Source organism: Cimex lectularius, unplaced genomic scaffold, assembly GCF_000648675.2.
Source record: "Cimex lectularius strain Harlan isolate CLEC.00 unplaced genomic scaffold, Clec_2.1 scaffold14, whole genome shotgun sequence".
In the NCBI taxonomy this organism is placed as follows: domain Eukaryota; kingdom Metazoa; phylum Arthropoda; class Insecta; order Hemiptera; family Cimicidae; genus Cimex; species Cimex lectularius.
Window position 1 is genome coordinate 722794 of NW_019392637.1, and position 17606 is coordinate 740399.

A 17606-nucleotide genomic window follows, 5' to 3' on the forward strand; every position below is an offset into this window, starting at 1 on the left:
AGCATAACCTAGTTATAAATAACCTAAGCGCGGATAACATGGTTTAATATAACTTATACGCACATAACCTGGTTGTTGAAGGCCTACAAACAGATAACCTTGTTTAACAAAAACTTCTTGCGCATTACCTAGTTGAAGATAATCTATGGACAGATCACGTGGTTAAAAAGATCCTGGTCAATTATTTTATTATATGNTATATATATATATATAATTTTATTTTATTTATTGCTATCTGTGCGGTGGGTTAGATAGAAGGTCACGAGGCGATCTCGTTTTAAACGGCGCGGAGGATTGAAGGGTGAGATGTTGAGGAAAGAGTTAGGGCTAGTGGATTAGGGTGGAGGGATAGTTTAAAATGGAAAGTGATGAAGCGGGTTCGGATAAGATCTTTCACGAAAGGGATTTTAAGATCTTTATGGATCGTTTGATTGGTGACATAGAAACGAGCATTGTGGAACGGCGGAGAACTTTGGATTGAAAAGATTGATTCGTTGGATAATGGATGATTTGGCCGAGCCCCACAGCTGGACTCCGGTCCAAATAGGTCTGATGTGTTTTTGTAAGCGGTTAGTTTGTTATACATGCTTAGTTTTGATTTTGATCCAAGTAGGTTCTGAGTTGTCCATATCTTTTGTTAAGTTCTTCCGTTTTAACCTTGTATGTGGGTTCCAAGTAAGTCTACTATCTAAGTAAAGCCCAAGGTAGCGGACTTGGTTCGATGGTGGTATTATCTTGTTGTAAATGTGTACTGGTGGACAGGTTTGACGTTTTAGCGTAAACCTAACGTGTTGGCTTTTTTGTTCGTTTATGGCATTGCCATCGCAACCTTGCTCTTCGTTTGGAGGAAAGGTGTACGGATATATTCGGGAAGGTGAGAATTCTGAGAGGACTTTTGTTGGCGTGGAGAATTTTACTTGTGAGAATACTGACAGCTTGTTCTATTTGGTTACCAGTTTTAAGCGGAATGTTTATGTTTAAGGTATTATTATTGTTATGTTGAAATAGTTTCCAGTCACTGCTGACAAAATGATCGGGAACTGAGGAAGGGAAATAGAAATTGGGGTGTGTTGATAGTAGTCGGTGCTTTCAGAGGGAAGAAGGTGATTGGAAATAGTGTTTTTGACTAGGATTGCCGTGCCACCTTGGGCTCTTTGTCCTGTGAGAGATGTTTTGTAAGTTGTGTATCCGTTTATGTATTGTGTTTCTGTCAGGTGTGTTTCTGTTAGTAATAATACGTTAATATTTCTATCGTTTATTAATGTTTCTAGTTCAAGTTTGTGTTTTAGTAATCCATTTGAATTTCAGAGAAGAACTGTGAGGGTCCTCGGAGGGATCATCGGGAAACTTTAGGAAGCAATTCGGATACAAGGGTTGATATGAGTGGGGTAATTAAGGATTTAAAGTTGTTTAAGAAGGAAGTGAGGTTGTCCATGATGTTGTCAGTGGAAATTGGGGCGGGAGTGGGGTAGGAATAGTTGTTCTGACAGATCTACATGCCACTTTGACGTGCTGAGCTGCTGATTGATTGCCCAGTGTGGTTCGCTAATAACTGGTGGTCTTCTTGTCAAGGGCTATAGATGAGGTCTGGTGGTACCCGCTGTTAGTGCATGGTTTGGTTCGGTTGTCATTTTACTGAATGCTGCCGGCGTTGTCCTGGTTGGTGAAGCAGGAACGGCTGAGTATCTTTGTTGTTCTGCCTATGTATTTGTATTCACTGCAAATCTTTATGGGTGGACATCGTCGGTAGTTGGCTGGGTGTGCACCGCCATATAAAGCGCAAGTGGCGGGTGAGGTTGGTGGTTTGACGAAGTTAAAAGAAAGGTGAGGTCCTGCACACTTGACGCATTTAGGATGGTGGCAGCAGTATGCCCTACCCCCTGGTATGGCCATATTTTTGGCATTTAGTGCATTGCGTGATGTTTCTTTGTCTGGGCTCTTCTATCGTTGTTTTAGTGTAGATGAGATCTGTAGTTTGAAAATATCCGAGTTATTTTTATTCTGTATAATATCTACAAAGAAAAGAGGGGTGCTACAAAACAGTTCGGGTGATGGGGTGCTGTACTTGGTGTACCCTTTTGACACCAAATACTAGTTTTAAAATTTCAGACTTTATTTCGTCGGTTGTGGGATGTAGTCCTCGTATGACGATTCTGAAACATTTGTCTTCTTTTAATTGGAAAGAATGAAAGTCGTATTGTTTCTCGTTTAGGTATTTTAGTGTCTTCCTTAACTGGCGGTGTCGTGAGTTTGCAATAACACGTCGTTGGCACGAGTACTGCAATGGAATGTATTAGCTTCAATGCTTCTTGCAATGTTACTGCAAAAATCAGTAGTTTTCTATGTTATTTAAAATTATTGGAGGTAGTTTCACGGATTGAACATTTTCTTGAGCGGCATCGTTTATTTGATGGGGTTTGGCGACGTTCAGATCGTTATCAATCTTCGTGATGTCCTTTTGTTTCATTTTATTTTTTGGTGATAGTGATTGGCTCTGGTTGGTTTTTTTTATATGTTCTTTTACGGAGGGTGACTTGTTTAAATTGCGGTTGTATCAGAAGTGTCCGTTTCAAGGGCTGTGTCATAGCAAATCAGTGCTGAAGTTTGAGAAGAGTGCTGTGTAGTTGGAGGATTTTCTTTGGCGATCGACTGATTCATCGTTGGTCGGTGTTTAATTAAGAAAGAATTGTAGGGATTTCCCCAGTAAATTATTCTCACTTCCTTTTTGTTGTATCGTTGCTAGGATACCGGAGCAGATTTTTTCTTTCTTATTAACTTCACATTGTACACTATTCACACGAAGAAAGAAGAAAAATGATGTTCATCACTAGTAAAAATATTAATAACTATATGTACCTGAATGACACTAGTAAAAAATAAATTGAAAAAAAAACTTGTTTAAAATAACTGAAAATGCTAGTTAAACACAGAGCACAGAAACTCTGTCAGATGTGTTAAACACAGAGTTCAGATGTCGACATCTAATTTGACTGGTCAGCTGTTAGCTTTGATTTTATTTCACATAATTTCTCGTAACCTGACTATAAATAACCTATATACAGATCACATCGTAAAAGACCTGGTGAAACACAACCTTTTTTTAACTATACAGTATTGGCTCACTGTATCTGTTTATCAATCAGGTTTTTGGACCAAGGTCATCCTCCCAAATCCATAAATGTACGGAAAATTAGTAATAGATAACACGATTAACCATAATCTTTTTATAGTTGACCTGATTTTACAAATATCCAGGTTATAGATAACCCAATTAAACATGAACAGTTCATTATTCTCAATTATACAGGCAGTAGTAATCCATCTTATAGTAGAAGGTACTAACCGTGTTGTCGATCCCGTGCGAACGTGAATTCTTCGACCTTATGACCGCCTGGTCTATATAGAGGGTGAGGCGTATCACGACCTGAGTTATCATGGCTACGAATAAATTCTTGTGTATTTTGGTCCTGTTGTTCTTCAAGACCCTGAAATAAGAAAATATGACGAGTGACACGATCAGGGCGGCGAGGGAGACGCTGAACCCGACGAACTCGAGGCTCCTCGTCCTCTCGGCTATTTCTATCTTCATCTGGGAAGAGATAAATATAAATTTTAGTTTTTTTAAATTTTTAAATTTTATATCGTACCTCGGCTGCGTCTTTGGGCGAAGAACCGGAGAAAAGCTTGCGGTAGAGGTGGAGCATTTCAGTGCTGTAGCAAGGCGTGTAGTTGGTCCAGCCGGCCAGACCTTTTCCCTCCCATCGGCCCGTCTCCAGGCATTTCTTCGTCACGTATCCTGAGAAAAAATGTTTGAAATAAAAAAAAAGCCTACGGTCTGTCTAAAAGTGTACTCTTTTGTAAGAGGCCCCATCATAAATCGTAAATCCTCTAATATCTCCATAAAATAATCGACATACTATTTTATGGGATTTTCTCTTTTTGTAAAACATTCGATTGTTAGTCAAAAAAAGAAATTTTAGCCAAATACAATGAAAGGAATCAGATCCAGATTCTAAAGTTCTACCGTAAGGTGGCTCTTCATAAAACATAAATCCGTTAATTTTTTCATAAATAACCGACTGAATTTCAATAAATTTACTACATAATTTTTAAAACGTTTGATTGCTAGTCTAACAACGATATTTTTAGAGATAGCGATAGGAATAAGATTCGAGCGATAAGTGTACGGTTTGCTTCTTCATAAATCCTTTAATATTTCCATAAATATTTGACAGAATTTTATGGGATTTTCTATTTATGTCTAAAATCGAAATTTTAGTAAAATCCGATTAAAGAAATCACATCCTGAGATTGACATAGTGTTCTTTGAGATGCCACTCAGCCTCTTAAAAACACAAATCTGAAAATCTAGTTGGAGTGCCCCTCCATAAAGAGGCTAAACGTGTACTGTTTTGTAAGGGGGCTCCTCTATAAATCATAAATCCACCAATGTTTTCATAAATAACCGAATGAATTTCAGTAAATATGCTACATAATTTTTAAAACATTTGATTGCTTAAGAACGAAATTTTTAGAGAAGCAGGCTTACAGAAATCAGATCCAGGTTCTAAAAGTGTTCTGACTGCTGGAGAGCCCCCTTCCATCACTATCTTTATAAATAATCGACTGAATTTTATGAAATTTTCCAGATTTGTAAAACATCCGATTTTTATCCTGGAACGAAATGTTAGCAAAATCCGAAGAAAGGAATCAGCTCCAGGGGGTAGTGACTAACATTATGCTGTTTTGTAACGGGGCACCCTACATAAATCTTAAATCTGTCAATTACTTCATAAATAATAGACAGTATTTTATCAAATTTTGTGTATTTGTTGTCAATTGTTAGTCTTTGAGCAAAATCCGGCGAAAGAATCAGATCCAGAGACAAAAGTTTACTGTTTTATAACGTGGCCTCTCCTTAATCATAAATCATTCAGTACAATCATAAATAATTGACAAAATTTCATGAAATTTAGCATAGTTGCGAAATGTACTTATTTTCCAGTCGATGCTCGAAATTCGATCCGTATCGCATGAATACAAAGAACTTCTGTGTCTAAAAGTGTGCGTACTCTCATGTAAGATGCCTCCTCTATAAATCATAACTGTTTAAGTATAACCAAAGATAATTGGCAGAATGGCATGAAATTTGGCTTTGTTGTTAAATAGTTGTCCCTTCGTCTTAACAAAAGGAAAAAAAAATATATATATATACGCGAGCGAGTTACGCCCCATGTCAAAACGAACACATCTTAATAACTAGACGAACTCGATTTAGGACCGGATTGTCAAATAGGTCGAAGACAAATTTGATTATCAATGACTTCTTTGTCTTTAAGGCAATATAATAAGACGACTTTAGCCCTAAAGCTGTTTGATTTACGACAAATTTTGGTAAGACAAAGGTAATAAGTTAAATGATTATCTAACTTTTTAAATCTGTCGAGTTTATGCATAAACTAACAATGAAATGAACAATGAGAAGGTCCGAAGCATTCGTGTGTCGAATCTATTAGTACATTTCAGTTGTTTTCTAAAGTCTAGTACATTAGGCAAAACGAACATATATAACAATGAAATATTTGACGAAAAGACAAAATTGCATAAAATTCTTTTGATTATTTATTCTTATATTGGAAGATTTATGATTTATAGAGAGGGCTAAAAAAAAGTTTATTGTCCCGATCTGATTCTTTTGAATCGATTGTGCTCAAATTTTATTCCATAAACTAACAATCGAATATTGAACAAACATACAAAATTGAAATGATAAATGATGGAGTGTGTGTGGTGTTCAATCCTTTTTAAAAAGATAGTTCCTACTCACAGTAAGTTGTTTACGTCTCTCGACATGAATTGCAAATGTGAACCCGCTGATACCCCCCCCCCCAACGCGACGTTCCAATTAGCAGTTGGTTTTTTAATAGCGCTCAATTTGAACGTGCGAAACGCGGAAACTATAACACATATAAATATTATAATAGTAAATACTTAATATTATTAAATTACTATAAAAATAATAATAATTAAAATAATTTATTTATTTATTTGGACGTTTAGTATTATTTATGTACATATTTAAAATAGGGAGGTAGATGAAAATCTGTTATATTATTAATGCATTTATCTCCATGTTCAATTTTACATTTTTTAATTTCAAATTTCTCAAACCAGTCTAGTTCTTTCCCTTTGTTGAAACTATGTAACACTGTTGTATTTAAATTTAGATTGAAATTATGTTTTGTTTCTTTTAGATGGTCCTTAAATTCCGAAAATTTGCTCGATTTAGACAAGTGTTCTTTTACTCTCGTTTTTATTTCTCTACCGCTTTGTCCTATATATTTAATATCACAATCATTACAATTGAGTTGGCAAACCCCGCTTTTTCCCAAGTTGTCTACCTTGTCTTTAGGTTTTGAGAGGATGTTTTTAAGTGAACTCGTACTTCTAAAAGCTATTGTAAAACCTTCTTGTTTAAAAATTTTACTAACTTTTTCCGATAATTCACCAATGTTTGGCAAACAACAGAAACCTAATGATTCATTTGTGGTGGGGTGGCTGAGTCCTATTGTTGATTCGTTTAAAGTTTATTTTTTTATTCTTTTAACTAGCTCTTATTCTTTTAACTTAATAAATATTTCTAGATACCCGTTGTTTTTTGCCAAGGTTTTAATAGTTTCATAGATTAGATAGTAGGCATATATTTAAGAGGTCTATTATATCATTTTATAAATATGTACTATACATTTTTAAATATATACTATCTAATTATTGTAAATTCAATAATAAATTTTACGAAATGAAAGGGTTACCAATGGGGTACTATCCCAATTTTGTGCTGAAATATTCATTCATTTTTTTTCACTTTTTCTTTTCATTCGATTTCGACCAGATTTTGAGTTCATTCAGGAAACCAAATATTTAAAAAGTGTGCTAATTTCATAAAAATCTATCGAATTTTTATTGTTATATTTAAGAATTTTGATTCATGGAGGGACCACATTAAAAAACAGTACACTTTTTGTCTCTGGATCTGATTCTTTTGAAACGATTTCACTAAACTTTTGTTCATTACACAAAAAATTAAATGATTTAATAAAAATAAATAAATTCTGTCATTTGTTGAAATATTTACCTCCCTCTCGGGTAAAATTTCGGCGATAAACGACCCCTGTTTTGCATGAGGCGGGCCGAGCCTACTATAAATAGACAGACACACGGTCTTTTTTCGATAGATGGAAAAAGAAAAAAGGAGAATAAAATCCAGGGGTACCCTTTTGTTGCTAATTGCTCCACTTTCGTCTCTTTTTCAAACCCCGTTGGGAGCTCCTTTTCGTAGGATGCCGGATGGCGTCGTCGATCCCTCATTCATCCGCGAATCCCTCGGCGTTTTGTCGTTCTTTCATCCGCCTTACTAAGTCCCTGATGAAGCCGACATTCGTCGACGCATTGTTGAATTTTATCGCGACTTTTTTCCGAGGGGCTTGTTGTCTTCCTCATGATCAAAAGTTACAAGTCGATCGAGGGTACTTAACCAAGTATGAGCGGCGAAGTATAACAGGATAGCAATTCTTTGCAATCCGCTTGACTTTCTACTGTGACTTCTTTCGTTCTTTCTTCTCACTTAACATGTTTTCTTTGGTACAAGAACATCCCTCTCATTTTTCTTTATTTTGTTATTGATTATTGATCAGTAATGATCAATGAGTGAAATTATGCTTTGAAAGTTCGAATACGTTGAGGTTTTACATGTTGGTTGTTTTTTTATTATCTGTGCTCTTGATGTAAAGGAAGGGGGGTCACAACCCTTATCAAACCCCACTGCAATGGAAAGGGAAAACCAATTATGCCATAAGATACAAAAACGGAGCACTACCTTCGTCAAACCCCATGGCGGCAGAAGGGAAAAATTACGACGTCATATAATAAAAATGGGGTCATAACCTTCGTCAAACCCCATGGTAGTGGATGGGATAAAAAGTGACGTCACATGGTAAAAAAGAGGGAATTAAAACCATAGTCGAACCCCATGATGGTAGAAATAAGAAACTCATGACGTCACATGATAAAAGAAGGGTGTTGATCAATGAGTGAAATTATGCATCAAAAGTGTGAATTCGTTGAGGTTTACTTGTCAGTTGTTTCTTATTATCTGTGTTCTTCACGCCGAGTAAAGATTCATTCCTCTCCCTCTCACCTTCTCTCTCTCTCTCTCTCTCTCCCTCTCTCCCTCTCTCCCTCTCTCCCTCTCTCTCCCTCTCTNCTCTCTCTCTCTCTCTCTCTCTCTCTCTCTCTCTCTCTCTCTCTCTCACTTATACTCAACCACTTTTTGAGTCTGATCTTTTTTTCATGGACTTTCACGGCGCTCAAATTATGCTAAACCTTCTCGACTAACCGGTTGTGAAACTTGAGAACAGCACCACTCGCTCCCTTTCCCCGGTCTCCACCGTACAATTAACCCTCCAACAAACTACCATTGAATTCCTTTTTTCTCCACAATTAAAGTGAAAAAGTACGATCCAGGGACGACGAAAGGTCAGATGGCCATTAGTTTTGTCGATCGAATCTCCCTGGGGTTGAGGTGGTCGTATCAAATCAACGAGAATTTTAAATTTTCATTTCATCTACTGCTGTTTCACGGGAGGGAGAAAAAAGGAAAGATGTTTTTTTACCAATCTGACCAGAATGAAGCTTTATTTCCTTATTATTTAATTTTTCTCACTTTTTCCTCAATTCTACACCTGTATAAAATCTATATACGTGTATTTTCGGTTTTCGAGTGGAAACATATTGAAATCAAGAACCCAGAGAAACAGCCGACAAAGGAAAATAAACGGATTCAAATTTTTGAACGACCATTTCACTCATTAATGAACATAGCTCAATATCAATAGTCAAAGAAACAAAGTAGTAAAATAACAAAGAACCTTGTCTTTTTATTATGAAAAAAATCAGTGTAAAATTAAAATCTGATTTGTAACGAAGAAAAAGTTCTTGTGTGTGTGTTTTTTCCGAGAAGGTAATAAATTTTAATATATTTTTGAATCTTCATTAAGGCTTTAAAATTTCTCTCTTTTTTTCTCCTTCATCGAATAATGATCCGTGAAACGCTTTTTAGTGCCTACTACCCCCTGGGGGGAGCATCTTATTTGCAAACCATGAAAATAGCCTTTCTTCTTTTTATTGGAGAAAATAAAAAAAGAAAGAAAGGGGGTGAGAAATCGAAGCGTAATTTCGATGAGAGGGTTGCTGAGTAGAAGGTAAAACCGCACCCTGCCCCCCGTCCCACCGTCACCATAAACCAAAAACACACGTCGGAGTCAGTAATTAATTACAAACAAAAGTTGATGTGTCAAGACCATTTATTTTCGAAATGGAGAAAGCCCATACCAAATTTAAACAACTGTCGGATCAAACGTCTAAAATTGGCCTGGACTGCTCTTTCCGTTCGCCCGGCTCCGGTTTTTCGAACCCGAAGAGTCATAGAAAGAAATATTGGCAATGATACCATCTTACACCTCGACGTAATGGCTTACCTGGGGTGGTAGCAATGTTGCCAACATACACCTCAGCATAGGTTCCTTCTTGAGTTAGTAACAATGTTACCAATTTACACCTCAATATAATTGTTTACTTGAGGTGATAGCATTGTTACCAACTTACACCTCAATATAATTGCTTACTTGAGTTAGTAGCAATGTTGCCAATTTACACCTCAGCATAATTGCCTCTATCTGAGGTCGTAGCCATGTTGCTAACTTACACCTTAACATAATTGTTTATTTGGGGTGGTAGCAATGTTGCCAACTTAAACTTAAAATATCCTTTTACCGCATTTATTTTTTCCTTGATAGCATGGATGAATAAATAATATGGGAAAACGAAACGAAGCTCTTGGTGATGTCAAATCCGGAAACTCATCAATACCTCCATGCTTATCATGTTAAAAGCCAACACCTTTGCTTAATTGTATCCAATTTCTGAAATTGGCTCTGATTCAACGCTACAGATTTTGATTATTAATCGTGTTTAGCAGACTCGAATGTTTTTTCATTAACGATAAAGCAAACAAAAAGATCGCCTTTGTCATCGAGACATGGTAGAAGTAATATTTGAAGAGTAAATATTCCTGAATCCAATTTGGGAATTTCCATGGCTCTTCGCACGTGTTTTTGTCTTGTAAAAATAATTTATGTTTGTGCAACATTAAACGATTTTCTGATATTATTAAAAACTTTTTGTATTAGATTTCTTAGGAAGTGTTATAAAAGTGGATCGAGCCGCACTGTGAGATGATAGATTTTGTATACATATTGGATCTATTCGATATTTGCTTTTGATAAATCGACCGAAATGGGGCTTATTGGAACGAAGAGAACAGTGACGTCACATGTCAAAAAAGGACGAGTAAAACCTCTTCAGACCCCATGGTGGTAGAAAGAAGATAACAGTAACGTCACACAATATAAAACGCACAATCGCGTACACAGCTATGTGTCTGATACTATTTGTCTGATTCGTAATCAATTTTTAAGGAATTATTCGGGTTGCTTTCTAGCTGATCCCTATGAATTTTATTCCAAACGGATTTAAAATATGCGCATGTGCATGGTCATAATGTGAGGATGCTGTACTGTCCCATTTGGCAGACGTATTTTCTGCTGCACTGTATAGGGTAAACTTGAGGTATCGCGTCTTCTTTGCTCAATATTCCAATTTTCGCGGTCAAGCTACGGGTAACCTTTCCACATTCTTCCACCCCTTTCGGCCTCCCCGCGGTCGTAATTTCTTGCTACGTCTCCCTAATTGGATTTTGACGGGCCGCCAGTTTTAAGGGGCGTCGGAGCGGAAACAATCGGATTTACGGGATCATTGCCCGGCCAATTAGACCGCAATTTATCAACCGGCCGCCGATTGTTTTGCCACTGACGGGGAAATGGGGACCACAGAGAAAGGAGGAAAAGTTCGGCGGGACCCTCCCTCCTCTCCGGACAGCAATATTGTCTAAGTCCGCGAAGTTGGGGGACTTTTTTAAATATTAAAGTAAATAACTTTTCTTTCCCCTGCGGCATCTACCAATAACGATTTTTCATCAGAGCTTTCTCAGAAATAATTTTGATGTGAGGTCCGCCAGGACTTTTAATCAAATGTCAAGGTACAGACCTTCCAATTTAAAATGGTAGTCCCTCCACACGGTACACTTTGTCCGACATCCTGAAAAAGGAGGAACGTATTCGAATGAAATTTGGCGAAATTATTATAAATTTGACCTGTGGGATTTTGGACAAATTTCAATAAAATTGGTCCTAACCTATCACCACCGGTATACCGCCTTGAGTGCTGCTCCTCCTAATATAAAAGCTATATTTTCAAATGCATCCAAACTCTGTCGATAGATATTCAAGAAATTTGGGAAACCTCTTAAAAATTAACCTTTGACATTTTAACAAGATTTCAATTAAATTGGCTTGAAAGGAATTATCACCAGGTTCTGCAACACCCTGAAAGAGGCTTCATTCATAAAACATAGATTTTTTAATGTATTTTATGGAATTTGGTGAAATTGTTAAATTGTAGATCAGTTTAGCAAAATTTCAATTAAATTGGTTGAAAGGGATCTTCACCAGAGTCTAAAAACTGCATCGTCCTGTGGGTGCCCCTCCAGAAAACATACATTTTTTAATATCTCCAGACATAATCAACATAAATTCATGAAATTTGGCCCTCTTAAAAATTGACCTTTGATATTTCCGCGAAATTTCAATCAAATTGGCCGAAAGAAATCCCCACCAGAACTCAAAACTGCATTGTCCTATGGGTGTCCTTCCTTAAAACATACATACTCGAATATCTCCACATACAATTGAAAAATTTAATTAAATATGGGAAAACCGTTAAACAGTTAACCTTTGAACTTTCACTAAAATTTCAATCGGTGGACAGAAGTTGTCACCAGTTCTTAAACATCAACGTCCTGGCGAGGTGCCCCTCCAGAGAAAGATGCATTCTCACATATACATAATCTATTGAATTTCAGGAAATTCGATAAATTGTTAAACTCTATTTTTGACATTTTGACCAAAATTTAATCAATTTAGCCGAAAGGAATGATAACCATGATCAAATTGCATCGTCCTGTGATATGCCCCTCCATAAAACATACATTCTTAAATATTTTTGTACATACTTGACATAATTTCATGAAATTTGGCGGAATTCTTAAAAAATGGACCTTGACCTTAGAACGAAACTTCAATAATATCCGCCTAATTGAAACAGTGCCCTAATGTTTTATCGCTCCCAAAGTCCCCGTGGGACCTGTTTCTTTTAAAACTACAATTATTTGTCAATATTAATTTTTTTAGAAGCCCGGGAGTCAATTATTGACCAAGCTTGATATACCCAATGGGGTTTGGAAGTGCATTTTTCCCGTAAACGTTGGTTCTCATAGGTGGCCCCTCAGCTATTTTTCGTCTTTAAAAAAAGGCTCTACAACACTTTGTTCGAATTGGACAAAATTCGACACGCGGATTGAATATTTCGTGTGCAAAGCGTGGGTGAAATTTTACGTAGATGGGCCATCAAGAAGGTGGTTGTAGCCGTCCCAACCTACCCCATGGGGGGGGGGTTGATTTGTCGGATTTCTTACAGGATTCCACCCTCCACTCGATCCTTATTCGAAATTGAATCAAAATATGGAGGAAAAAAACGTCAAGGGTAGGTGCAATTTGCGAATTGAGGTGGAATCGAGCAATTACGACTACAATAGACCTATTTACATTTGAAACCCTTGTTGTGCAATTTGAAAAATAAAAAGTTAATTTAAAAATAAATATAATTATAGCTACAGATTATAGTTTTTTTTAGCTTCAAGAGTTGAGTCTTATATAATTAGCGTTTCAACGGATTAAAATGGAAGAGGCGATAGTCTAATTTTCCCCCTTTTGTAAAGTGGGAATCGTTTGTCCGGGTGAAAATTACGTTTTCCTGTGTCCGCTAATTTTCAACCCTTTGATTCTTTCTTCCTTTCTCACGGTTGTAAAGCTCTGGATTCTTATATATAAATCTCCACGTGGCAATGCCATAAGTGCTATAGGCGAGGTCTGATTGGCAATCAAAATTGAAAAATTAAAAAAAAAATTGAAGGGCGCAAACAAACATTGTTAAAAGCAATTAATTTGTGCTTGTTTAATTAATTTAATGGCCTTCCCCCACCTATCCCAAAACCCTGGGACAATTAAGTATTCAAATTAAATTACGGGAATCCGGAAAGTTGAGGAAATTTAAAAGCCCACCCCTAAAAAATGTACGACTTCCTTTTTTTCAAATATTTTAAAATACTTACTTGTCGTATCGAGTCCGAGGTGATACGGGCAGCTGAGGGAGCTGACGGACCCTCTGCGGGTCGGCGGCCAGCAGAGGACCTTGTCCCAAACGGCCGGACAGTACTCGTCTGTAAAAAATGTTTAAACAATATTAAATATGACGGGTTAACAGGTCGTTTTGTTCGATGAGGGTTGTAATTCTAAGATGACGAAGGGCGAAGGGTGGCCCTTTTCACCAGCCCCCCGTCAGCGTTTTTCGAGTGGGCCACTTCAAGTATTTTCGCAATTCATAAAACTCTTTTCTTTCCAAAGTTTCCAACTCCCCTAACGACCGCGGGGCTTTTAAAACAGGTTCGCATTTAGAGCGAGGCAAGGGGCGTGCAATACGTGGGCCTTGATTGAGCCCGAAGTCTTTCTACTTTAAATCAAATGATGATGGACGTGACAGATATTTCTTTTTTAACACGCACTAAACGAATATCAACCTGAAATACGTTTTAAAATTCTTTGAATTCAAATTACTGCTTGAAATACCTTTTAAAATATGTAATTGATTGAATGTAAACAAGTTTGAACTGTGGTACTTAAGACAGAGGTGTAGGTTGTACGTTTTGGTTTTCCAGCCAAAATGTCTTTTTATTTACTCCCCCAGCTTTCGTCTAAGGGTGCTGAACAAGAAACATCTGTCAGAAAGAATAGTTATTTGGAAGTTCAAGTACTAAGCACTTATCCACGTATTTGACCCGGTTCCGCCTAATCTTGGTTTGAATTTACATTTCTGCGTGTAGTGCCTTTCAAAATCTGTAGTTAATCGAATATAGACAGGTTTGAACTGTGGTCCGTTCACCTGGCTTCGCTTTTCATCAACCCCCTAACACAAGTAGTAGGTTTTACTTTTGGCGCTTCCAGGCAGAATCTTAGGCTTGTTTGTTCACCCAGCTTTCATCAAAGGGTGTGATAAAGGAAGCATTGGTCAGATCCGTCGTTTGTTTTAGAGTAGAACGATTTCGGACTTAATTAAGTCCCCCCGTATAGTACACTGATCCTTGTACATTCGATATTTTTCAATCTTCGATCCTTAGCGTCAGTGATGATCGACTTCCTTCGGCCGGACAATATATGAAAATGTTAATAACCTCGCAAAGTTTCTCGGCCCCCTGTAAATATTTCACTTTCGGCCAACTTTTCCCAATAAAAGGGCCAAAGTCAAACAGTTCAAAAGAATACAGGCTCCGGACCGAAGGATCAACAGGATTTTCCATCCTATCACAAATTAGACCGACGAGGGTCAATTATTTCACAAATCCGGTGAGCTTAGACGCCGGATTTTCAACTCCATTGTAGATTAAGTTAATTTGGGAGAGTGTTTCACATGAGAAGCGGACCTTTTCCCAACCCCCAGCCACATCTACCCCTTTCAAACACGCATCTTCGAGTTTCAGGTTTCAACCCCAATTTTCCTCCTCCCGTGTGGGAAAGTTACGCAGATATAAGTGTCACAGTTGGAGAAATAAAAGAAGGGAAAGAAAAAGAAAAAGAAATTCTTCAAGCAGAACACGCAAGTTTCATATTTCGACGCCTTTCAAACGTGGTTAGAGGAAAGAAAGAGTACGTTTAAACTTGATTCTCAAGTCACTGTACAAAAATTTCATGACATTCTGTCCATATATTTTTTTTAAATAGATAGGCTTATGTATAGTTTTAAACTTTGGAAAAAAAATATTTCTTATTTTAAAAAGTAAAAACTTAAAAGGTTACCCAAATGCAAGGTGGCCCCTCCACAAAAGTTAATTTTACAATCTCCATAAACAATCGATAGGTTTTTTTAATGAAATGTTACAACAATGTATTTTAGTTAAACATTCAATTGTTCATCAGTGTAATCAATTTGAGAGAAATCGGCTGAAAGAAATCAGATCCAGAGTCTGATAGTGTACGGCCTTGTCTGGTGAAGCTTCATAAAACATAAACCCTTGAATATCTTCATAAATAATAGACAGAATTTCATGAAATTTGATATAATCCTTGAATTTTCGATCCTTGGTTCACGGCTATATATTTAGCGAAATCGGCTGAAAAGAGCCACTATCGCATGTAAAAGCAAATTGTCTTCTTGGAGGGCCTCTTCGGATATCTTAAATTATTCAACTATTTTTGAATGGAGAAATTTTATGAAATTTGGTTAACATTCGATTGCTAGTTTCGAAACGAAATTTTAGCCAAATCGGTTGAAAAGAATCAGACCCAGGGAATTAAAAAATCGGTTGAAATCCAGGGTCTTAAATTGTACTGTTTAATTAGGGCATGCATCATAAAACATAAAACTTCCAATATCATCCTGAATAATCTCCAGAATTTTATGAAATTTTTAATTTTTGGAAAATATTTGATTTTTAGCCTAGAAACGGAATTTCAGTAAAAATTGACTGAAAGTCAACAGACCCATGGAATTAAAATATACAGTTTCGTAATAGGGCCCCACCATAAGTCATTGAATCGTCAATATTTCCATAAATAAGCTATAGAATTACGCTGAATTTTATCTTTTTGTTTAATATTTGAATGTCTGTCCAGAAACGAAATTTGAGCCACATCGACTAAAAGGAATCAAATCCATAAACATAAAATATGTTTTGTTATGCTCCTCCTATAAGCATAAATCCGTGAAAATCTTCGTAAAATAATAAACTAATTTTGATGGAATTTTGTATATTTGTAAACATTTATTATTTTAATTTCAACCAATACCTTACAAAAAAGAATAATTAATTGAAAGAAGTAATTTGATCAATCAGAGCACTAAAATAATGGATTTATTATTAATTTTAGGAATTAAAGTTGTGCAGATTCGGCCAAAGTTAAAATTTAAAAAAAAATTCTCAGAATTCAATTCTGATAACAATTCTGAACAAATGTTAGAACAAAATTCACAACAAATTCAACAGAACAAATTTTAAATTAAAATTCATAAAGCCGTTGAGTCTTGGTCTAGGAACGAAATTTGAACGAAATTAGATGAAAGAAATCAGATGTACCTGTTACGCAGTTCACACCCTTCCAAAAATCATGAACCTTGAAAATCTCCAAAAATAACGGGCAGAAATTGATGAGATATTGGCCTTTTGTTAAACATTTTATTAATAATTTAGGAAAAACAATTCAGTAAAATCTGCCGGAAGAAACTTAAAGTTAATTATCTTGGTATGGAATCTCTCAGTAAATCATAAATAAGTCAATATATCCATAAATAATGGTCAGAATTCATTGAAATTTGACGAAACTCTTAAACATGTTGTTCTTTACCAGTGTTTAGGTTTTATAACAAAATCGGCTGAAAAAGATCAGGTCCTGAGGCTAAAGTTTTACTCTCTCTTTAAGCGCAACTACTAAATAAACAAAGAGATTCATGAAATTTGTCATAATTGTTATACTCTCAGCGTTAATTTTATTTTAAAAAACTAATCGACAGTGAATGCATTCATCTTTAGGGCCAAAGTGTTGTCAGGGCCCTCAATAAATCCTAAATTTTCCAGTATCTCCTTAAACACTTGACATAATCAGTTGAAAGTTTATGTATTTCATCTCTGATGAAAATTTTAGCTGATTTGGATGTAACCGTAGTGCTCAAAATGTGTATTTCAATGTGGAGTGGCCCCTCCATGAATGTAAAATCTACGAATACGTCCATTAATTTAAACGCCGGTTTTCAGCGAGCTGAATAAAAATAATTTCCCCTTTACAAAAGGGGTCGGGTTTTTACGGATCTACTTTAAAAAAATCTGATAAAACCGGTACGTGTTATCATGCGAAGCTATGTGGGCCCCCAATTTAGGCGAAAAGGACTCGTTACAACGTTTGGAGGGAAAAAATGGGGCCCTCGTTGAATGATTCATGATCCGCGGTTATGATTATTTAATCGTTGTGCGGTCAAAAGCCGGCGCGAAGTCGCAAAGCCCCGCCTCCACACACAAGAGCCATGACAAAAAGAAGTTTTAAGAATGTAGGCAAAAAAAGCACGTACGTTAGTTTAAAATTTAAAGCGATTTGGCAAAGCCTTCAAAATAGGATTTGAAAATGAAAATTTAAAAAAAAACTGCAAGGAAATAGCTGGATTTCAAACGGATTTTAAGCGAACCATGGAATGTTACTTATAAAACAATTAAGTTTAAATTTTATTTTATATTCTATCAATGTTTTGGCGAGATTTATAAGAAATTATGGAGGGGCACCAAGAATAAAATAGACTTTTAAGCCTTAAAGGTAAAAATTCCAGAACCGAGT

General features: G+C 36.3%; 1 protein-coding gene across 3 annotated transcripts in view; it reads right to left on the reverse strand.

The window, feature by feature from the left end:
* The window catches only part of LOC106663127 (PDF receptor), a 46260-nt gene that overhangs the window by 5023 nt on the left and 23631 nt on the right, over positions 1–17606 (reverse strand). For all 3 annotated transcript variants that reach the window (XM_014387718.2, XM_024226848.1, XM_024226849.1), the window contains 3 exons: positions 13346–13453; positions 3648–3796; positions 3344–3589 (listed from right to left, as the gene is read on the reverse strand). In XM_014387718.2, the coding sequence (XP_014243204.2) occupies positions 3344–3589; positions 3648–3796; positions 13346–13453 (503 nt within the window). The remainder of the gene's footprint in view (positions 1–3343; positions 3590–3647; positions 3797–13345; positions 13454–17606) is intronic.